Here is a 25,347-nt window from a genome sequence, read left to right on the forward strand (position 1 = left end):
AGACTTATAGGTTTATATAGAGCCTATACAGGAGAAGCAGCATGGGGAGATATCCGTGAGAGGCTTCAGTTGGAAAATAATTATATCGGCAAGACTGACCACAAGTATAAAATTAGAAGGAATTTTAGCAGAAGCGATTGGGGTAAATTTTCATTCATTGGGAAGGGTGTGAAGGAGTGGAACAGTTTACCAGGGGTAGTGTTTGATCCTTTTCCAAAATCTGTACAGATATTCAAAAAGAGAATAAACAGCAACAGAGAAAATAAATGAAATGTTAGAGGGCATTTGACCAGTGCAGGTTAATGTAAATAAAAAATGTGTGTGAATAAATTAATTCCATCCCCTGGTCTAAGGATTTTGGACAGCCAAAGTAGGGGACTGCCTGTAGGGGTGAAGTACAGTGGGGACTTCGAGGGCCCTGGGACCGCTACGGTAGCTGTGAAGGCCCTTCAGGAACTCTGAAAAGTGGTGGTAAAAGGGGCTCTGGTTAAGATGCAGCAGGTCGTTATGCTACTTAGGTTCCAGAATGGGTAAAGAAAAGAAAAAGTAAATAAATGCAATGTCAATTTTAATCTTATACCAGTTGTACAGTATCATTTGAAGTAATTCCACATACTGTACATCAGATGACTATATTTGTAAGTAGTACAGGAGATATTATAAGTAGAATTTTGTAAACAATGTAAATTTATTAAGGATGAGCTGTGTGTTTAATAGAGAAAATTGTTAGCGTAAATTATATAATATTGTATTATAGGAAAATTTTATTCTCTTGTTAATTTAATATTTAGTGCTTGACAATAATGTATTTTAGTGTACCATTTGCCACCGAGGTAAACTTAATGAGAATGTCCTCCTGCAAAGCAACGATAAAATCATGGACTTAAACCACAAAATAATGGAACATGAATTGGATACTGCAGCTTCTGTTTTAGAAGACATCTTCAAATCCGCCTTCATCACAATACAATTTTATTTTGTATAGACTAGTCTACTCTTTGTATGTATATATTCTTTGCTTAAGACAACGTGATTGACGTAAGATTTGTTGAAGTTGATGCAATATGGCTCTGTTTGTTTATGTTTCATGTCGGAGTGTTAAATCATTTATAGGACACTAACTCCTTGCAGTAGGGGTAATTGGTCATAATAAGGCAATGTAGTTGTTTATGAAGGTGTAAAGTTTCGTTATAGCGGACGGTTTTGAGTTGTCATTGTGTGGGAAACGCTCGATACAGCTATGGAAACTTCTGATGAAGGCGAAGTAAAATATTCTTAAAGCTTAAAATATATTGAAATACTGCATTTTTACCTAGATTTGTAGAAAAACATCTTAGCACTCAACCCATTTTCTAAAGCTGCTTTTCTTTTTCTGAGGACATGGATGTGCTGGAAGCTGAAGCGATATACTTGTTAATGAAGAAAGAATGTAGGATTTCTCGGAGTGTCAGAGCACAGTGGTTTCTAGAGCACCTGAACACGAGTATAACAATACCTCTGCGGAATTCTCTGGTAAGCTTAACCGCGGTTGTTTGCAAATTGGTGTAAGAATAATTGATGTAGAGAATAATTGCGTGACAACCCTAACCAAACTGATGTAATATGTAAATGTATTATTTTGGCGAAACAGGGTGTGAACATTACTGTGTTGGCTACGTGTGTGAAAGCAAGCTTTTGTCCCTGAAATAAATTAAAATCTGTAGATTCCCTTAAAAATATTGATGAAATATTTTTCACTGTTATCGTGATAAACTAGCACTACCTAAACAAGTCGTTAACTTATTTCTCGTACATTAATTTCAAGAACGGGCGCATCAGCATTTAAGGAATTGGGCCTATATCCCGAAAATAGCACCATTAAAGAGAATGTATTTTAACGTTAAGGTTTTAGACATGCAACAACACACATTGACTAATTGTAATTTTTGTTTTGGGGCCTAGAAATTAAGGATGTTTTGCAGGTTCTTTGGATATTGCTGGTGAAGAGAATGGTATAATTTTCTCGAAACATGTGCGAATAATGAATAGTGTACATTACTGTGTTTTAGTGAAAACAAGTATTAAAAGGGTTGAATTGGTTGAATCTCATTTTACCGGCAAAATCAGTCTGGTGAAGTTCCCGCCCATATCTTATTTTATATGGTTGAAATCTCAGAAGTAATAATAATTAAGAAGTGCACATAATGTGCATTATGTTTGTTTGGCATAGTCACACAATGACTTTGATCTCTTTTTACAAAACTGCAAGTGGTATCTTCCACAACTCTTACCACACAGTTCACACATACATGAATCACACGGTTCACGGAATCTCCTATTGATGCAGACTGCATGATGGAAACCATGACATGCAAACCTGGTGACCACATGTCTCAATTCGTAGTTTGACTTGGTCTAGTCCCTTTTCGTCAACGCGCCAGTGCTGTAAATTTCCCACCATATATCACTCCTTTTTTGTTCTCATCTTCTTAGTGTTTGCTGAAAGGCGTGCGTTGAAAGTAGAAGGATTATATTTCTGATCTCTTGTATTAGATAGTCTTCTTTTGTTAGTACGTATACAGGTCTTAGTCGGGTGAATTTTGATACACCGAGTGTACTGCAGTACTGCATGGGTGTACGTGGGCAAGCTACATAACACTACAATAACCGATGGACTGAAATCTCAGAAGTCTGGTCGCTTTGTGGGCTGACCCCATGGATATGTTTCTTACCTATGCTAGATGATTAAGTGCTTTCTGAGACTTGCTTTGAACAGCGTCCGAATATCCCCATCTTTATCTTCAGTTGAACAAGTCTTTTATGCTTCCTCTGTACACCACAAACTGAACCTGTTTTTTGGCACTTTTTCATCAACATCGAAATGCAAGATTGTGTAGTTATGGTAGGATCAGGATATTTATGAACAAATCTCCAAACGTGTCTGCTTTAGTTATATTTCTTTTTACTTGCCATTCCACCAAGTAAGTTTGCTGTTCAAACAAATACTTTTCCAATCGATTACTTAATACACTTAAGCAACAGTTGCACACACACACCAGTACAGTTCTCAAAAGCAACTACTGCTGGGATGTTTTGTGATGTGGCTTTCCATGCTGCAGTTGAGAGAGCCGGAAGTCGGTCAGTGGCAGAATGATACAATGTTTCCTTGTAAAATAGACCACCCTACAAGTTACTTCATTGTAGACTAGCTGTCACTGTTGACCAAACGAGTGGCTGTGTGGCTTGGGTCACGTAGCTGTCAGCTTGTATTCGGGAGATAGTGGGATTGAACCACTCTGTCGGCAGCCCTGAAGATGGTTTTCCATTGTTTCCCATTTTCACAGTAGACAAATGCTGGATCTGTATCTTTATCAAGGATACGGTCACTACCTTCTTACTTCTAGCCCTATCTCATCCCAACATCGCCATAAGATCTATCTGTGTCAGTGCAACGAAAGGCAAATTGTAAAAATAAAGAGAAGAAACTGGGGTAGTTTTTGTATAATTATGGCAGCAGAGGAGGGAGAGCACACCTCAACTAACAACAGTAGTCGATCAGTGCAATGTTTTTGTTGATAAGTTTTAAGGACTTTGAAAATTGTAGGCTATCACTTTATTTTCTTGCAGCTCAGTTATATTAAAACATTTAAAGCCTAGGCTCCCAATTCCCTCTTTTGTGATTTGTTTTCTCCCTATTTCTTCAAGTGATTGTACCTTTGTATTTTATTCCCATTTTGATAGGTTTTGTTATCTTCCCGATCAATGAGGAATAATGATCATGAGGTTTTCTGTTAAAAAAAATCAATCACCACCACCAATGGCTACTTCGTTATTATGACAACTGAGCAATACTTCCATGTCGGTGATGCTCGCCTTTGATGGACTTGGCAGTAAAAACCTAACTTCGTAATTATCTCCAATCTTATAGCACATACAGTAAAAATCAGACATTAAAAGGAAACTGAAAAATAGGTTTTCTATATTGGTGTTATGTACACATTTTTAAAAATAGAATTAATATTTCTGGAGATATTTGGATGTTTGGGAAAATGTACTAATTGTGAATAGCTATGTTATTATTCGAGGTAAAAAGTACCATACATAAAATTTTAAAAATTGGGAATTATATTTTACACAACTGTTATCGTTTACAGCTTTTCGATAATGCTATTATTAACATAGAAATTTGTAACTTTCTGCTCTGATCCCCTTAATTTTTCTTTGCTACCGAGTGCTAATCAAATACTATGTAGCCTGTAGTACTCTCAGGAAAAATGGAATGGCGTATAGCTTTTAGTGCCGGGAGTGTCGAGGACATGTTCGGCTTGCCAGGTGCAGGTCTTTCGATTTGACGTCCGTAGGCGACATGCGTGAATGAAGACCACACATACACCCAGCCCCCATGCCAGGGAAATTAACCAATTATGGTTAAAATTCCCGACCCTGCCGGGAATCGAATCCGGGACCCCTGCAATCAAAGGCGAACATGCTAACGATTTATCCATGGAACCGGACTACTCTCAGGAAATCCCTGAAGTTAAATGCCACATTTCAAGGAATTCTGTCAAGCTTGTTTTGCCATGATGACTGATAGATAAAAATTGGACTGAACCATTTTTGACTTCTGATAACCTAATTCAAAATAAATACAAAGTATGAGGGCAAATTTTTGAAGTGTACATACATACATTATCATTATAGACTGTTATGCCTTTCAGCGTTCAGTCTGCAAGCCTCTGTGAATCTACTAAACGTCGCCACAATCCTCGATTTGCAACTAGTGTTGTGGCCTCATTTAGTTCTATACCTCTTATCTTTAAATCGTTAGAAACCAAGTCTAACCATCGTCATCTTGGTCTACCTCTGCTTCTCTTACCCTCCACAGCAGAGTTCATTATTCTCCTAGGTAACCTATCCTCCTCCATTCGCCTCACATGACCCCACCACCGAAGCCGGTTTATGCGTACAGCTTCATCCATCGAGTTCATTCCTAAATTAGCCTTTACCTCCCCATTCCGAGTACCATCCTGCCATTGTTCCCACCTGTTTGTACCAGCAATCATTCTTGCTACTTTCATGTCTCTTACTTCTAACTTATGAATAAGATATCCTGAGTCCACCCAGCTTTCGCTCCCGTAAAGCAAAGTTGGTCTGAAAACAGACCAATGTAAAGATAGTTACGTCTGGGAGCTGACTTCCTTCTTACAGAATACTGTTGATCGCAACTGCGAGCTTACTGCATTAGCTTTTAATGACACCTTGATTCAATCTCGCTTAATATATTACCATCCTGGGAGAACACACAACCTAAATACTTGAAATTATCGACCTGTTCTAGCTTTGTATCACCAGTCTGACATTTAGTTCTGTTGAATTTCTTCCCTACTGACATCAGTTTAGTCTTCGAGAGGCTAATTTTCATACCATACACATTGCACCTATTTTCAAGTTCCAAGATATTACACTGCAGGCTTACGGCACAATCTGCCATTAAGACCAAGTCGTCAGCATAGGCCAGACTGCTTATTAGATTTCCACTTAACTGAGTCCCTCCCTGCCATTTTATACCTTTCAGCAGATGATCCATGTAAATTACGAACAGCAAATGTCAAAGATTACAGCCTTGTCTAACCCCCGCAAGTACCCTGAACCAAGAACTGATTCTACCATCAATTCTGACTGAGTCCCCTATTATAGCGAACATCTTTTCCCTCGGTACCCTGTCATATGCTTTCTCTAGATCTACGAAACATAAACACAACTGCCTATTCCTCGTAGCATTTTTCAGTTACCTGGCGCATACTGAAAATCTGATCCTGACAGCCTCTCTGTGGTCTGAAAACACACTGGGTTTCATCCAACTTCCTCTCAACGACTGATCGCACCCTCCCTTCCAAGATGCCAGTGAATACTTTGCCTGGTATACTAATCAATGAGATACCTCGATAGTTGTTGCAATCCTTCCTGTTCCCTTGCTTATAGATAGGTGCAATTACTGCTAATTTTACTACTCTATGAAGCCATTGATTTCATCCCTGCCTTCCCACTATACTTCACCATTTCAGGTCTAATTTCATCTATTCCTGCTGCTTTATGACAATGGAGTTTATTTACCATCCTTTCCACTTCCTCAAGCATAATTTCACCAACATCATTTTCCTCCTCCCCAGGAGCTTGGCTGTTCGCAACACCACCAGGATGATTTCCTTTTACATTGAGAAGATGTTCAAAATATTCCCTCCACCTCTCCAGTGATTCCCTGGGATCTATTATGAGTTCACCTGAATTACTCAAAACACTGTTCATTTCCATTTTCCCTCCCTTCCTAAGATTCTTTATTACTGTCCAGAAAGGTTTCCCTGCTGCTTGACCTAGCCTTTCCAGGTTGTTACCAAAATCTTTCCATGACTTCTTTTTGGATTCAACGACTATTTGTTTCGGTCCTTTTCTTTCATCTACGTACAAATCCCTGTCTGCCTCGGCCCTTGTTTGGAGCCATTTCTGATAAGCCTTCTTTTTACGTTTACAAGCTGCTCTCACTTCATCATTCCACCAAGATGTTCGCCTTTGCCCATCTTTACACAGTTGTTCCTAGGCATTCCCTTGTTGTTTCTATTACAGCATCCCTGTATGCCACCCATTCACTTTCTATATCCTGAACCTGCTTACTGTCTACTGTTTGAAACTTCTCACTAATCATATCCATGTACTTCTGTCTAATTTCCTCGTCCTGGAGATTTTCTACCCTTATTCGTTTGCAGACAGATTTCACTTTCTCTGTCCTAGGCCTAGAGATACTTAGTTCACTACAGATCAGATAGTGGTCTGTATCATCGAAAAATCCGCGGAAAAATCGTACATTCCTAACAGATTTCGTGAATTCGAAGTCTGTTAAGATATAGTCTATTATGGTTCTGGTACCCCTAGCCTCCCATGTGTAGCAGTGAAGAATGTATTCGTAACAACTAAACCCATACTAGCACAGAAGTCCAGCAAACGCTTCCCATTTCCATTAGCTTCCATATCTTCCCCACATTTACCAATCACCTTTCGTATCCTTCAGTTCTATTCCCAACTCTCGCATTGAAATCGCCCATTAGCACTATTCTGTCCTTGCTGTTGACCCTGCCCACGCTGTCACTCAATGCCTCATAAAACTTGTCAACTTCATCCTCATCTGCACCCACACATGGTGAATACATGGAGACAATTCTAGTCCTAATTCCTCCAACTGACAATTCTACCCACATCATTCGCTCATTTACGTGCCTAACAGAAACTATGTTGCTTGCAATGGTATTCCTGATAAAGAGCCCTACCCCAGACTCTGCCCTTCCCTTTCTAACACCCGTCAAGTACACTTTATAATCTCGTATCTCTTCCTCGTTATCTCCCCTTACCCAAATATCACTTACTCCTAGCACATCCAAATGCATCCTCTTTGCTGACTCAGCCAGTTCTACTTTCTTTCTTCCATAAGCCACATTAATACTGATAGCTCCCCATCGAATTTCATTTAGTTCGCCAAGTTGTTTCCAAGGAGTCCCTCGCCTATCAGATGGGAGTGGGACTCCGTTACTCCCATAGGTCTGAGGCTTAAAATGTTCTGAGCTCGGTAAATTCGTGAAGCAGGATGTTACCCTACTTGCACATAGTCCAAGTGAGGATATCTCCTCTAACGGGTTATGGACCACCGGTGAATTGTATAGTCCTAGCCGCCTGAGCACAAGGAGGGTCATGACTCAGAATATGTCCGAGATGCCCACTCCCATTCCATAGCAACTGGTATCCCGACTCTCAGGACCACTTACTAGGCCACTCAGCCGTTACCCATGGTTCACGAACTAGGACGTGACTACAGTAACCCACAAACATGAACCATTTGAAGTGTTCTGGAAGTCTATTACATTTTAGAGTTCCTGGGAATGTTCATACAGTTATTTGGAGATTTATTAAATATGTCTCATAAAAAGAACGTGCTTGGTATATTTATAGAATACTGTATTAATTGCATTTAGTCATTTCTTAATTAATATTGCAGTGATGGGAAGAGTACAAGATAAAAGTAGTTGGGCTCGATTATAGTTACTTGAGAAATATTTTACTCAATTACAATTAATTACTGGTACAGATTACTTTATCAACAAGTAATCAGTAAAATTACAATTATGATTACTTTACAGAGTAAAGTAAGTAAGAAAATCACTGCTTTTTCTTTGTTTGGGGCTGGAATAATACAAAAGCTTGTACGGAAAAGAGATATATTACTTCATTTTTTGTGTGTGTTTTCTTTAGCATAGAGGCATTAAGTGGCTATCATCAGTAGGTGAGACTAGCCTACCTTGAAATTTTCAAAAAAAAATTCATCAGTTTTATTTTAGTTAATTTTTTGCATTTGAAATTCTCATCATTAATCCTAGATGTTTTAAGGGGGAAGTACAGTTTTGCATTCATTGAAAAGATGCTTACAGGTGTGTATACCTGTGTTTAAATTGAGGTGCATTGGTGGAATACCTTTGAAAGTACTGGAGAAATATGTAAGTACCTCATCCAGAACTGGTAAAGCTGCTGGTTCTGCTTCTAGTAGAACTGAAAAAGTTATCTTCACCAAAACTCATTTTTTTCTTGTTTCTGCTTCCAAGCGATTAATATCAATTACAAGAATTATGACCACTGGAATGTAAGGATTACAATTTTATTTCAAGAAATAAATTACAAGTAAAAGTTACATTTTGTAAAAAGTAACGACTACAAGTATAAATGACTAAGAATGTAATCGTTCCAAGTATTTTACTTTTTAAAATCTTTTTTACAATTTGCTTTACTTCGCACCGACACAGATAGATCTTATGGCGACAATGAGTGAGGAAAGGGCTGGGAGTGGGAAGGAAGTGTCCGTGGCGTTAATTAAGGTACAGCCCCAGCATTTGCCTGGTGTGAAAATGAGAAGACTGAAAACTATCTTCAGGGCTGCCAACAGTGTGGTTGGAACCTGCTGTCTCCTGAATGCAGCTCACAGCTTCGCACCCCTAACCGCACAGCCAACTTGCTCGGTTGAATACTTTTACTCGTTTACTTCCCAACTCTGATAGGATGTAGTAGATCCTATAATAAATTGAGTGACATTGTTTTTATTTGATCTTACAGGAGGATTGCCAGGGCGAACTGACAGTAATTTCTGTGATACCAAATCATCCACCATCAGATTGGAAAATTGAATCTAGTCATATGTACAAGTACCTGGTGACTTCACATTCATCGGTTATCTTTCTTACTCACAAATACCGTATAGTGTACTGTCTAGATATGAGTCCATCTCTTTCTGCTGTGGTGAGTTTTTAAGAAACTAAGTTATTCACATTAATCATTAGTATACAAATTACTGATCTATGTCATCATTTTCATATCTGATGTGTTTGATATTATATCAGTTCTGCCCAATACCTATGAGAAGAGGTAGAGCTTGTATGAAAACAATAAATAGACATTAACTTGTTAAAAATTATGAATACACCAAACAAAATCTGCAAGAAGCTATTTTCAGGAGCCTTTTCGACAGATGTAGAGCAGAGATTGATGAGAAGAGAGGCCATCTATGTTGAGAGGTAATGCTTGAAGTGGAGATTTCCTGTCCTTTTGTGTTTTCATTGTGAATGGATGAAAACCATAACGGTAGCCTATAAGTAGCATTTTTGTCATTCAGAGAAAAAGGCATTTAAACATCTTAATACTCATATAAGGCATGGTATTTGTAGTTGTACCACCCATCACTAGAGTGCAGAATATTACCGCTATCACTTTTATCTCTTTGCTGGTGAAAAGATACATCCTCGTGGAGTTACATCCTGCACTTAACTAATTTTTTTTTTAAATGTCACTTATACCGTTATGGTTTTCATCCATTCATATTTGTCCTTGAGTCTTTTCTGCTGCTCCCTCTTCCGACACTGACCTGTCATTGTGTTTATCACATTACACCTATGTTCTTTGTCTCTTACCACCTCTTATTTATCTTTGTCTCTTACGTCTTCCTATATTTGTCCAGCCTTCCTCATTATCCTACTCTTTCTACGTCAAGATTGAAGATCTGTCGAAATGGCCCCTTCTGATGAAGCTGGGAAGATTAGTGGTATTTAAAACATAAAATTACCTTGAGTTATGTTGGTGTTGGTAAGTTATGTAGGTTAAGTTAGCTTTGTTTATTTTGGGTTGGAGAAAATAGGAAATAATATTCCTTCTTTGTTTAAATACCTGTCATTTTTTTGATAGAATACATATAAAGACAGGTTATGTACAGAGTTGTACTTTTTGCTGATGTTACATTCCTATAGTTCTAGGTACTAAACAGGGTATTTTGTATAACACATAAAGATCCAATGCACCTATCACAAAGGTGATAATTTCTTTAAATTATAAAATAGCCTTGTAAATTTAGCTAAGGAAAAGTGTGTTGAAGTTGTTACAGTAAAACCTCATTAATTCAAAATCGTTATGACACAAAAATCTGACTTCGAATTACGTGATTTCGAATTAACCGCCAACACATAATTCGGAAATGCCAACCCTTGCGGCGTCACAATATATACTAAGACCCGTTACTGCATGCAATTAACCTTGATTCACAGTTTAAACCTCTCAAATGCCATGGAAAAAAACTATTTCCATAATGTATCCAACAAGGTGCATTTACAATATTCAAATAATGCACTTGGATAACTCTCTGGCAAACATAACCTCAGGCAATGAAATCAAAAGAAAGAAAACATGATTCAAAGACAAGGAGAAATCTATACTGGCTCCCCTGTGCAAGTGCTTTATTCATTGGATTACTGTACTGTATGCATTTTAGATGTGTTGTACTTGCACGGAAAATACCCGATGCCCTTAAAACGTCGCGACTTATCGAATTTTCCTATGACGAGAGGAGAAAGCCTCTCGATTCCGTCCGCATTACAACAACAGTACAGTGAATGTACTTGTACGATTTCCCGCCATGGCACTTCTAAGACCCATTAATGCATGCAGTCACGTTGATTCTCAGTTTAAACATTTCAAATGCCATGGAAAACACTAAAAAGCAATGGCAAACATAACCTCATGCAATGAAAGGGAAAAAAAAGGTGATTCAAAAACGAGGACAAATTATGCTGGCTCCCCTGTACAAATGTTTTATCCTTTGGATTACAGTACTGTTTGTATTTTTAGATGCCTTGTACTTGCAGAGAAAGTGCCTGATGCCCCTAAAACATCATGGCTTTTCGAACTTTCCTATGCCGGGGGAAGGAAGTCTCTCGCTTCCGTGTGCACTGCATACCAACACAGTACATTTCCCGGCTGGCATGGCAATTCTCTCCTTTAAAACCATAAGTCCGTTTGGCCTTGGCATTTAAACAAATAAAACAAACAAACAATGCAGTTTCATCGGCATTGACAATATTGTTTGGTGCGTACGAATTGATTATATAAGCCACGCTTTTTCGCCAACTGTTGGCATCGCCATTGTTTACGGATTCTACCTCTCCGCACACTGTCTGCTCCGTGATATTGTGGCGTTCCTTAAAACACCAAATACAAAAAAAATACGATTCCACTCGAACTTAGCAGATATGAAGCACACTGTTGACATGCCGAAGTGGGTGAAAGTGCGGAAAGTTATCCCTACACATTCCTTAAGATGCATTCCTTCATGACACAGAGTAATTTTGAATTTAAGTTACTCTGTAAAATACTTTTTTTTTTTTAAATATAAAGGCAGTTTCGAATTAAAAGTCTGAATTTTGGTAACGGGACCGACATTGTTCTTCGAATTACGAATCATCCGTATTTCGAATTAAACAATTTAAACAACATGCAAAACTGTACCTCATGTTTCCGGGAACGAGAGCTGCTTCGAATTAGGCGAGATTTTAAATTAACCGATTTTGAATTATCGAGTTTCTACTGTATATGGTATTTCTTTGGCAAGATATTAAACTGTACTTGCATTGTTGGTTATTATTGCTGCTCTTCGTATTCTGTTGCTGGCTTATGGTTGGATAAAGATTGACCAGCCAGTTCGTATATTCTGATATTTGTAGAGTCTAGAGAAATTTCGAATTCCCTACATGGAATTTTAAGACTCCCAAATTCCCAGAATGGTGTAATCATAAATTGAAGTTAACTGATTATTGAAAAGAAGGAAGCACACATGTGGTACAAAATATCAGATCTCAATAATGAGTATCAGCATTTCGCAAAATTAAGAAATGAATGCAAGTCTGAATCCAAATCTTGCTATACAAACTATGTCTCCAATTGTGAACAAAGTATTACTTCCAGTCCACAGAAATTCTGGCAATATCTAAGTTCTAAAAGGTCATGTAATAATATTCCTTCAACAATGCATCTTAATGAAGTTACAGAAGATACTGGAGAAAATATTGTCAATCTTTTTGCTAAACACTTTTCATATGTTTATTCTTCTTATCAAAATAGTAATAGTATATCATATGATTATCCTACTTCTGTCAATCTGTCAGATATAAAAATTCATAAGGCGAAAATTTACAACTAACTGATATCTCTGAATTAAAGAAAACCAATTGCACTCATTTTTGCCAGTAGTCTCCCATGATCCACCCTATCAAATGCTTTAGACAGGTCAATCGCGATACAGTCCATTTGACCTCCTGAATCCAAGATATCTGCTATATCTTGCTAGAATCCTACAAGTTGAGCTTCAGTGGAATAACCATTCCTAAAATCAAATTGCCTTCTATCGAACCAGTTATTAATTTTGCAAACATGTCTAATATAATCAGAAAGAATGCCTTCCCAAAGCTTATATACAATGCATGTCAAACTTACTGGCCTGTAATTTTCAGCTTTTTCCTTTATACACAGGAGCTACTATACTCTCCATTCATTTGGTATAGCTCGTTCAACCAAACAATAATCAAATAAGTACTTCAGATGTGGTACTATATCCCAACCCATTGTTTTTAGTATATCCCCAAAAATCTTATCAATTCCAGCCGCTTTTCTAGTTTTCAACTTTTGCATCTGATTGTAAATGTCATTGTTATCATATGTATAACCACTCAAATGTGACATTGTTAAACTCCAGGCTGGAACCACAGCATGCTTTATTTCTAGCCTACTCCCAATGCTGAGTGTGGTATCATATGAATTTTGCTATAATTTACAAAAGAGCAGGTAAAAAATTATCAAAAAAGTGCACCATATCATAAGCTCACCGGACAAAAAGTTAGTCCACCCGTGAAGTCATTACGAGCATCATTGAATTGTAACTCTGCCTCTGGACTTGATAACCGATAACTGCCTGGATTCAGTTAGGAGGTGAGTCCAAAAGGTTGTGCAGGTATGTAGCATCCAGGTTAAGCTGCTCCCTAAGGATTTGATCGCACAGTTCCTTCAAGCTGCGGTGATGCTGTCGTCTGGTTTTATCCACTGTTCCACATGTCCCACAGATTTTCAATGGGGTTTAAGTCAGATAATCTTGTAGGTCAATCACAATGTTAGGGTGGGGGAGTGTTCATAAAACCAGTCACATATGTGTCCACCCCGACGAGCTTTGCTGTTGTCTTCTCGAAAAATCGGGGTATCTGTGGCATACTCATCATGCAGATGTTGACTGAAAGGTAACACCTGATCATCCAGAATGTTTAAACAAACATGCTGGTTCATGTTAGTGGTCAACTTACAAGGGAACATCAATCAATGTTAAGAAAACTTGAAACCGATGTATACACCATTAGAAGGAGCCCACTGAGATATCCTCGATTGAAGCACGAGACGCAGTTGTACCATTTTAAGGAAGATATTGCAAAAGCGGATTCTGTTTGCAAACCATTTTCTAGTTCAACAGTCACAGATAAATACAAGCAGTTGTACGCGTTACAGGGCGGTATAGATGTGCGGGTGGGGGTCGTCAGTGTCCGATCGGAGTGAAGTTATTTTGAACTGCTGGCGCGATGTAAGGAGAAGCGAGGGAGAGAAAGAGAGGGAGACAGCACTGCGAGTGCAATGACGTATCGTGAGTTGTGTACGGATCAGTCTGAAGTAAGCTTCTACCTATAAAAATGAACCCTCTTAATGTAGTGAATGTGTTTTATAATCACCTTAAAGAAAATCATTTCCAGCTCTCCGTTTTAGCCAAAGAAGATGGGACAATGTTTCAGTATTTAGTAGATATATTAGAGTCTGATAGCTGGTCCCCGTGGTGTAGGGGTAGCGTGCCTGCCTCTCGTCCGGAGACCCCGGGTTTGATTCCCGACCAGGTCAGGGATTTTTCTCTCAACCTGAGGGCTGGTTCGAGGTCCACTCGGTCTATGCGATTAGAATCGAGGAGCTATCTGACGGTGAGATAGCGGCTCCAGTCTTGAAAGCCCAGAATAACGGCCGAGGGGGATGCGTTGTGCTGACAACACGCCCCCTCTTAATTTGCAGGCCTTTGGGCTGAGAAGCGGTTGCTGGGCAGGCCAAGGCCTTTTCAAGGGCGTTAAGTGCCGTGGGGTTTGTGTTTGGTTTTTTTTTTTAGAGTCTGATACAGAAATATATACGCAGACTTTAGATACTAATGAATACGAACCAGTATCTGAAATAGAGTTAGTGCCCGACGAATACGAATCTCCCAGGAGAATCTACCTCACCTTCATCAAAACAGCAATCAACATCAGAAGGTCCTCAATGCCCAGAAAAACAGAATGGAATGGTCCTAGGGCGATGGCCTTAGATGTTAGGCCCCTTTAAACAACAAGCAAACAAGCAAGGATTGGTCCTTGGAAGAAAAAAGAAACATTAACACATGGTTGAGTGCAAAGAAGCAGAAACCAAAGCAACCATTTTCTCACTTATCATGGAACTCTATGAAAACCAGATATCCTAGATTGAAGCACGAGACGCAGTTGTACCGTTTTAAGGAAGATTTTGCGAAAGCGGATTCTATTAGCAAACCATCTTCTCGTCACAGATAAATACAAGCAGTTGTACGAGTTGATGTTTATGAAATTTGTTACGGGGTTACCCGTGGACCAGCAGAGGTGAAACAAGGTGCCGGGGTGAATGGGTCTAACTACAAATTCATGAATTGATTAAAATTTTAACAAGGTTATATTTCTTTAGGATTTCAGAAATCAACAACAGAACTTTAACAAATTTTCACTTAGTGAGATAACAGTGACATATCAGCTCCATGACAAAGTTTAGACAAAGCAAGAAAATCCAAAATTTAGTGACTGTTTAGTAATCAGGGCTTCCAGCCCCTCGCTTCACAATTATTGAGCATTCAGCTCAAGATTTACAAAGACACAAAATTATACAAGGGCAACAAAGGTGCTAAGGGGTGCTAACTTAGACTCGGACCATTACCTGTCTCTGGTTAAAACCATCCTACAACCACTGAGAGGCCACTGAATGTCGGCGGAAAGGCTAAAATACCAAAATTCAACACCCTCCGACTGAGTGATGAAGACTATGATTTCAAAGTCACTCTGAAAGAAAACACACAGAAGCAAGGGTGGCCCAACCTACAGAAAGCTGTACTGGACGCTGCTCAGAAGACCATGCCTGCCTCATCCAACAAAGGAAAACATCCATGGTGGACCACTACATGTGACCATGCTATAGAAGATAGACGCAGAGCCTGGGTCATGTGGAACCAATGCAAAAATGAGGCTAACTACCAGGCCTTCCTTACTCAAAGGAAAATAACTGCCAGTATAGTACGACAGGCTAAGAGGAACCATAACAAGGCTCTGATACAACAGGCGGAAGAGGACTTTAAGAGGCATAACTCAAGAGATTTGTACAGAGAACTCAGAAAACAGACAACGAAATACACAGCTCCCACCCTTCATCTTCGTGGACCTGATGGGAAGCTTCAGTTCAACAACAAGGATTGTACCAATACTCTTGCAGGGTATTTCAAACAGCTCCTCAATGCAGAGGAACCTAAAGAGAGACTCACATTCTCTGAGCCTCTTTCCAGAAACCGAGACTCCACACCGCCAACCATTGAAGAAATAAGGGAGATTATCAAGAGCCTAAAGAACAACAAGGCCTCAGGTGAAGACGGTATAGTAGCGGAGATGTGGAAACATGCTGACGAACAATCCATACAAAGCATCTATCAGATCATAGAGGATATTTGGGCAACGGAGACCTTACCTGAGGAATGGACCTCAGCGGTGATCCATCCTCTACACAAGAAAGGTGGTAAGATAGACCTCGACAACTACAGAGGCATCTCTCTAATATCGGTTACGTACAAGATCTTTTCTAAGCCCTGCAAACCAGAGTGGTCAGTCAACTGGATTCCCAATTAGGTGAATATCAGGCTGTTTTTCGCGCAAATAGATCTTGCACAGAGCAGATACAGAACCTCAAGACAATCCTGAGGTACAAGAATTGTGGCGGACACCAATGGGTAGTCATACTAGTGGACTTCCAGAAGGCATATGATTCAATAGATAGGCAGACCCTCTTCTCCGCCTTATGGGAATTAGGCCTGGATGAGAAGACCACCAGGCTACGCTGAAGAACACCACCTCCAAAGTAAAGTTTAGAGGTGAGCTCTCAGAGAGTTTGTCTATCCAAACAGGAGTTAGACAAGGTGATGGAATTTCTTGCATTCTCTTTAATTGCATTCTAGAGAAGATTATCAGGGAATGGGCTGCCACATTACCTCCAGGAGGTGGACTGCAAATTGGCTACAAGGAAGATAATCTCAGTCTACCTTGCCTGGCCTTTGCCGACGACCTTACCTTATTAGCCAACAACATAGAAGAAGCTACTCACCAGCTACAGAGCCTCTATACGATAGCAGCTAAAACTGGCTTGAAGGTCAATATAAAGAAAACTGAGTTCATGACTAACATAAAGGGAGTCCCACCTACTATGCCACTGGAAAACACCACCATTCATAAGGTTCCTGCAGTGAAGTACCTAGGGGAGTGGATTTCAGCAACCGAGAATGAGACATTAGCAATAGACACCAGATGCACCAAGGTGGAAAGGATCCACCATACCTGTAAGAGCATCTATACATCCAAGTGCCTCTCTAAGAACCTTAAACTCCAACATTACAATTCAGTAGTAAGACCGTCCGTACTGTACGCCTCTGAGTGTCTTCTGATGAACAGAAAAGGTCCACTGAGGAAGCTAGAGCTCAAGGAACGAAAAATACTAAGGAGGATTTTAGGACCAATAAGAGAAGGGGATGGTACTTACAGGATAAGGCACAACAAAGAGATCTATGAGCATCAAGAAAACATAGTTACATCCATGAGGAAGAGGCGATTGACTTTCTATGGGCATTTGACTCGTATGAGTACTTACAGACTTACCAGCAAGATCTTTACCACTACAGGCAGAGGGAAAGCGTCCAAAAATAAATGGATCACCACAGTGAAGTCCGACTTAGAACAGCTGGGGATTTCAGAACAAACCATACAGGATCGTGTATTATTCCGGCAGTTAACCTTTCAAAGTGTCTTTCCAGAGTCTCTCACCAGCAGAGTACAGGCACCACCCGACTGAAGTGGACCGAGGAAAGGAAACAAGCACACAGCCAGAAGATGAAAGCTTTCTGGGCAAAGAAAAAACAATTTCCATACAAGGAGTCGAAACGAGCCCCGTGGTCCTCAGTAGGCCCAAACGACAAGAAGAAGAAGATACAAGGGCAGAAATCCCTCAATACAATGGAGCACTAGCTCCGTAATTTACAAAATCAAGCCTCCTAGAGGCACTTTTACAGCACTTGAAAAAAAGCTAACGTGCTCTCCGTTTTCCAAGCCTCTCCAAGGCGATATCAGAAAATACAATCACTTGCCATCAAGGCGCAACTTTACCATTCGAAACGGGGGTATCTAGTACCCAACCTATTGGGCCGTAGCGGAAAAGAGCAGGTTAAGTAAATGGCCCAAAACACAAATGAAAGGAGGCGAATGCTTGCGCTCCTAATTTTGAACACTTAAAACCTAAAGGGCACTAGGCCGATGAAACGGGCTATTCCCAAACTATGGAGGTGACTCATATAAGAAGAAATTAAAGACATTACAAAAAGGAAGAAAACCAGTTACAAAACGTAGTCACCTCAAACCATTATGAAGGGGAGCTCAAGACGGTATATCACTCTCTATCCCCGATTCACAGTTAAAGATTTATGAAGTTATAACATAAGCCGGCAGAAGTTACATTTACAGAAAAGTAGGTTACATCGTTAAAGTTTCGGACCTATCCCTCGGGTTAAACTGCGGAGCTAGCAAGAAATAAAGGTGTTAAACGGTCATTACCTTGCTGAAGAACTGCTGTCTGATGAAAGAGGCACCTCCTGCTTGACACACGCACTAAGTTAGATGACGATCAAATTGCCAAGTGACGTGAAAATCCGCAGTTTATAAACCCTTGGGAAAGGTTCGAGACCTTTCATGAATAATCAAGCCACACTCTCTTACTTTATTGGTTACCTTAAAGTTACTCACAAAATCGAAGAAGAAGCCTGTGATAGGCCGAAAACTAATTACAGAAATTAGGGATGGTCAAATTCAAAGCTGGCGGAAGGAAAAGATCAATGTTGCCAACCCAAAAATGAATGAACATAATTTAGTTGAATACAAAACTTCTTTAAATCAAAGTTCATCCACTTCGCACCAGAGTGCATGATCATAGTTCTTGTAGTGACATCTGTTGCAGAAGGTCCAAACTTCTTGATAAATGGTAAACAAAACGCGGAGAATTTCATACAGTACATGAAACTTCAAAATAACAAAATTTCATTAGATTTCTGTGGTGACATCTTCTGAGTAGATGTAGTTTCAAGTTCACTGTTCCTCCAGAAGAGGAGTTCTTTTGGGCGCAATATTTAAATGTACGGGTTAGAGGTGTACCTCCTGGTACAGACCTCCTCCCCACCCCAATGTCCTTTCAAGGGGTGACACAGAAGACTTTGAAAAAAAAAATTCAAGAAAATTTTTCTAAGTTTTTTTTTTTTTTTTAAAGTTGATGATAGAAACTAGTTGAATTCCAGCTTTGGAGTGTCTTTGTTGCAGTATAATGTGAATATAATTTTGACAGCAAGTTCTGCCGCCGCTGCTGCTGATGTCCAGTTGAGGTCGCCCGGACCCCTCAAGTACCCTCAAATACACCTCTCCCGCTACTATGAGAGGTGTAGTCGTGGTGAAGGTCGCCGCAGATCAGAAGTGTATCTACAGTCCCCAGATGAGTTGGCGGTAGGGGTGCCGCACTTCAGCCTTTGCCGGAAAATGGACTCCGGTGTGCCGTACACAGGTAGATATCACGGGAGTGGAGTGGGCCCGTACCTCACCTCAGTGGTGGTGCGGCGACAAACGGCTGCGGGGACACTGTAACAGTAAGATCTCGGCGGCAGAAAAGTATAGTTTTTACCGAGCTCGATAGCTGCAGTCGCTTAAGTGCGGCCAGTATCCAGTGTTCAGGAGATTGTAGGTTCGAACCCCACTGTCGGCAGTCCTGAAAATGGTTTTCCGTGGTTTCCCATTTTCACACCAAGCAAATGCTGGGGCTGTACCTTAAGGCCACGGCTGCTTCCTTCCCACTCCCTTTCCTGTCCCATCGTCGCCATAAGACCTATCTGTGACGGTACGACGTAAAACAACTAGCTAAAAAAAAAAAGTGTTGTTGGTGACATGAGAATAGAGGGTACGATCTTTATTGGTGAGGCTGAGGGGCAAGCGGCGTGGAAAGCTATTTTTATTCTTTTAGCCAATAGTGTGGATATGCAAGAGATGGGGGCTTGGTAATGGCCGCAGGGGAAATGACCGCAGGAAAACCACAGGGAAAGATTGTACATCCAAATCATACACATAAGGAAATGAAACCGTAGGGCAGAAGACCTTAAATACCAAAAAAAAAAAAATATATATATAACCCTCAAAGTTCCTGCTAAATGTTGATGACTAAGTTAACAAGGACATTACACAGGTTTTATCTGCGAGATGTGGACTCTAAAGATCCTCTCGGTGGCTGGATTGCTCACCAATAATATAACGGGAGTCAGGAAATCTAAAATGATGCACGGCCCATGAAATCTGGGGGCAAGCTTGCCTGCGGGAACAAAGTTTCTTACCATAACTTGATCTCCTACTTTTAAATTGGTGGGCCTCCGTCCACGATCATACCTTTCCCTAACCTTTTCATGAGAAGCCTTAAGATTGATCTTAGCCTTCTTCCATAGATCTCTAATATTATCGGGATCTATTGTCTCTGGTAGAATATCATTAAGTGACCAAAGGTTAGAGAGCGGTGTGTTAGGCACAAATTTAAACATCAGAGAAGCAGGAGTAAACTTATGGGACTCATGAACTGCTGAATTCAAAGCAAAGGCCTACCAATGCAGGGACGTATCCCACCTGGAATGATCTACATGATGAAATGCGATGAGCGCCAATCTCAGATTACGATTGACCCGCTCAGCCAGAGATGGTTGAGGATATTACACAGAAGTAGTTACATGAGAAATGGACAGATCAAAACAGAATTTATGGAAGAGATTAGAGGTAAAGGCTTTAGCATTATCAGAAACCAAATATTGACACGGACCAAAAGAAGCAAAGATGGAATTTAAACAAGAAATGGTGGACCGAGCGGTAGGCAGCTTAGTCGGAAATAACCAGGAAAATCTTATGAAACCATCTACACACACAAGAATGAATTTGTTGGCGTTCCCCTTTGATTGGAGGAAGGGTCCTACGTAGTCGATATAGAGGCGCTCCATGGGGCGCGACGCTTGATGAGAAGATAGTAGACCTTGCTTAGTGGACAAGGTGGGTTTACTAAGCCAACAGGATTTACAAGCTTTTACTAATTCTCGAATTTCACCGTCCATACCTTTTCCAGATAAACTTCTCTCGAATCTTTTCTCGAGTTTTGAAGATGCCTAAATGCCCCCCTAATGGGGTCTCATGGTAGTACTTGAAGATCACAACTTTCATCTTTTGATCTAGCCTCGACGGGCAACATAAAACCCCATTCCTCAACACATAAGGGACGACATGTTCCCCAGAAGAAAGGTTTTCCATAATAGGAGCCAGCACACGATCTTCACGTTGATATTTTTCAATATCCCTGAACAACATGGGGGCATCAGTTAGAATGGCATTATGCCCGAAGGTATGGGTGTGGGAAGAGACAAACTATCTTCCAGTTCAGAGGTCTTCACATCTTGAGCGAACATGCGGCTTAGTCCATCCACAACAACATTTTCAGATCCTCTTATATGCCTAACGTCAAACTGGAAGGCAGAAATCCTGATGGCCCATTGGGCTATACGACCCGTACGACGCGGCCTAGCTAAGACCCAACTTAAGGCTTGGTTATCAGTTTCTAGGTCGAACTTGACATGTTCCAGATAGAGGCGGAACTTCTCTAATGCAAATAAGACTGCCAAACCTTCAAGTTCATAGATGGAATACTTGGCTTCTTGAGCCGATAGTGTCCTAGATGCATAGGCGATGGGTCGCCTCCCGAGTTTGGTTTCTTGAAGAAGCACAGAAGCCACTGACGAGGCGTCAGTTTGAACAATGAATTTCTTCGATATATCAGGCATAGCAAGAACAGGGGCGTTACAAAGAGCTAATTTCAGGTCTTCGAAAGCGGCTTTTTGAGAAGGTCCCCACTCAAATTTGACGCCTTTCCTACGAAGTAAGTTCAAGGGCGCCGCTCTGTTAGCGAAGTTAGGAATAAATTTCCTGAAGAAATTCACCATGCCTATGAATCTGGCAATACCTTTGATGTCCTTAGGAGGTTTAAAGTCACGGATGGCCTGTGTTCTAGAATGATCAATCGAAACACCATCAGGCAACACAATATGGCCTGGGAACGACATGGAAAGCTTAGCGAAAGCTACCTTAGATAACTTCACAGTTAACCCAGCCTTACGAAGGCAATTAAGGACCTCTTTCAGATGAACAAGGTGTTCTTCAAAGGTCTCAGAAAATACAACATCATCATCAAGATAATGGAATAAGTATTTGAATTTGATGTCGGAAAAGACCCTATCTAATAGTCTAGTTAGCACAGCTGCTCCTGTGGGGAGCCCAAAAGGCACGCGGTTGTACTCATACAAGTTCCAATCCATGGCAAAAGCTGATAGATATTTTGATTCCTCGGCCAGAGGGATCTGATTATATGCCTGATTAAGGTCTAGGATGGTGAAGAACTTAGCTTTCCGAAACCATGAAAAACAAGAGCGGAGGTCGGGAAGAGGCACAGACTGTAACACCACCTTCCGATTTAAAGGCCTATAGTCAATCACAGGTCTGAAGCCACCTTGAGGTTTCGGAACTAGAAAAATGGGTGACGAGTACGCCGACTTAGAAGGTCGAATTATACCATCCTTTAGCATTTGATCGATGATCTCCTTGAGGGCCTTTATTTTGGGTGGAGATAGCCTATAAGATGGAAACCTAACGGGGATCGAATCCGTAACCTCAATCTTGTATTCAATAAGGTCAGTAACACCAAGAGTATCAGGAAAGACATCAGGAAATGACTGACATAACTTACGAATACTATCAGTCTGCTCCTCAGGTAGATGTCTAAGGTCTAACAACATCTCATTCTGGGTAGGCGAAATAGATGAACATGATGCAGAACTACACTTAAGCAAGGGAGTTTTACAATATTTAGCAAATTTGAAAGTGCACGACTTGCTCTGAATGTCGAGCACTAGACCAGTAGAAGACATGAAATCCGCTCCCAGTATTACTGGGCAAGACAAGTACTTAGCCACAAAGAATTTAACTTTCCAAGTAAATTTAGAAATCCGAATTTTGGCAAATAGGAAACCTAAAATTTCTAATGGTGAAGAATTAGCCGAAACGCATTGAACTGATGTCGAACAATAATAAGAAAATTTACAGACAGACTTTAATTTTGAGTACCATTCTGCCAAAATAATAGAACAAACACTCCCAGAGTCTAATAGAGCGGTAACGGGCTCACTATTTAATTCCACTTTCAGAAACGGTACAAGTGCGGGGGTCTCTGCCGCAATCCTAAGGCATTCCTTGGGGCATTCAAGTGCGGGGTTAGAAGAACTTCTACCTTGTTCCGAGCCTGAGCTTTTGGATGGTTTAATAGGGCTGACCCTTGAAAAGATGAACACACTGACTCAGCTGGAGATACTAGTCATTCCCTATTATTTGAGTTGGTGGAGGTTGCACCAGGAGTTGAACAGGAGGGGGTGCTCTTGGCATTAGGGCAGTTCTTGGCAAGGTGATTAAATGAGCCACACTTGAAACATCCTTGTGATGACCCTGCTCCATTTTTCGTCCCATTGGATTTAATCAAAGGGCACTTATTATGCAGATGATCTGCTGATCCACAAGCATATTTGCGGGTGGTGGAAGTTCGGCGAGGTGAAGGCCGAAAATTACTAGAAGACGGAGGGGGCTCCTTAGCGACTCGTAATGCGTCGGCAAACCTAACTCCTTCGGCTGAGACAGCCTCAGCTTCTAACTCAGCAAAAGTCTGAGGGCGCGATGCAAAACACAAGTACGACATGTAGGGTGGTGAAATCCCTTCCACAATGGCCTGCACTATTTGATCTTCTGGGAAATGAAGAGCAAATACCCTAGTGTAGAACTTAATGTCCTGGATGAAGTCTGCGAGATTTTCATCCAGTTGCTGTACTCTGTAATAGTACCTTTGAATTAATGATGACATAGCTCGAGCCGGAATGAAATTCGCCAGGAGGTGTGCATGAAAGTCTTCTATAGAGGATTGTTCAGCAATGGCTCTGACTATTTTGCACGAGAGGACACCTATGGAGTAAGGGTAAATAATTTGAAGAATTTGACAAAGAGAAAGAGAAAACACTAGAGCGTGATCTTGGAATTCAACTAAGAACCTTAAAAATGCAATTACCTCATTAGTAGAATTAATCGAGAATTTAGATATTCCCCTATGTAACATAGCCAAAGGGTGAGGTAAACTACTAAACCCAGGTGACATAGTAGGTAATGGCCTAGGAGGTGAAGAAGCTTCAGAGACAGCATTATTTAAAAAGAATGGGGGAATTGAGGTACGACGATCCGACTCATTTCCTACTGGGGCAGAAGTTTGTTGAGTTGCCGCAGATTTTCTACCTTCTTGACCCTTGGAAAAATCCCTCCTCACTTACAATGTTTACAACAGTGGCCTGGCTGGTCTTGGGGTTAGCTGCCACAGTCAGCAATTGACTAACTTTACTGGACATTCTTGATAGATGATCAGTTAAATTACTTGCCTCCTTAGCATGATTTTCCTTTAATTTTAGAGACAATAGATCGCTCACCCTGTTATAAAAGTGGAACAAACTTGCCTGCACTCTCTTAAGTTGGTTAGCAGAAGGATCACTCACTTCAAAAAAACTAACTACGGATGCTAGCTCCGTGATGTTGTCCGTGATAGTGGATAGAGCCTCATCAATGTCCTTCTCTCCCAAGGTTGGGAGGCAAATAGGTAATTCAAGGGATTCTTGAAGCTTGGTGGTATCTGCTGCAACAGTGCCTCCAGATTGAACATTTCTAATAGATAATTCGTAAATCAATTCCTCCTTGTGCAAGTAGCCGAGATGGAGGAATTCGCGAGAGCCGGACATCATGAAAGAAGTTTACAAATTTAGAAAATACAGAAAAAATAATTCCAGCGACTGAGAAAATTCTTAGAGTTCGATCCGAATGCTAGGCCTATGTTTAGCCGTCAAAAGGGGCTTAATTGTGACCCATTCAACCACGCTTTGCTGCCACTTGTTACGGGGTTACCCGTGGACCAGCAGAGGTGAAAGAAGGTGCCGGGGTGAATGGGTCTAACTACAAATTCATGAATTGATTAAAACTTAACAAGGTTATATTTCTTTAGGATTTCAGAAATCAACAACAGAACTTTAACAGATTTTCACTTAGTGAGATAACAATGACATATCAGGTACCATGACAAAGTTTAGACAAAGAAAGAAAATCCAAAATTTAGTGACTGTTTAGTAATCAGGGCTTCCAGCCCATCGCTTCACAATTATTGAGCATTCAGCTCAAGATTTACAAAGACACAAAATTATACAAGGGCAGAAATCCCTCAATACAATGGAGCACTAGCTCCGTAATTTAACAAAATCAAGCCTCCTAGAGGCACTTTTACAACACTTGAAAAAGGGCTAACGTGCTCTCCGTTTTCCAAGCCTCTCCAAGGCGATATCAGAGAATATAATCACTTGCCATCAAGGCACAACTTTACAATTTGAAACAGGGGTATCTAGTACCCAACCTATTGGGCCGTAGCGGAAAATAACAGGTTAAGTAAATGGCCCGAAACACAAATGAAAGGAGGCGAATGCTTGCGCTCCTAGATATG

General features: G+C 40.5%; 1 protein-coding gene across 1 annotated transcript in view; it reads left to right on the forward strand.

Moving 5' to 3' along the window:
* The first annotated feature begins 1,063 nt into the window (after positions 1–1,063).
* Positions 1,064–25,347, forward strand: part of LOC136863623 (KICSTOR complex protein SZT2) — an 874,751-nt gene continuing 850,467 nt past the window's right edge. Inside the window, 3 exon segments of the mRNA XM_068226020.1 lie at positions 1,064–1,264; positions 1,378–1,512; positions 9,127–9,309. Coding sequence (XP_068082121.1) covers positions 1,241–1,264; positions 1,378–1,512; positions 9,127–9,309 — 342 coding nt within the window. The 5' untranslated portion in view covers positions 1,064–1,240.

The sequence above is a fragment of the Anabrus simplex genome, chromosome 2 (genome assembly GCF_040414725.1).
Source record: "Anabrus simplex isolate iqAnaSimp1 chromosome 2, ASM4041472v1, whole genome shotgun sequence".
In the NCBI taxonomy this organism is placed as follows: domain Eukaryota; kingdom Metazoa; phylum Arthropoda; class Insecta; order Orthoptera; family Tettigoniidae; genus Anabrus; species Anabrus simplex.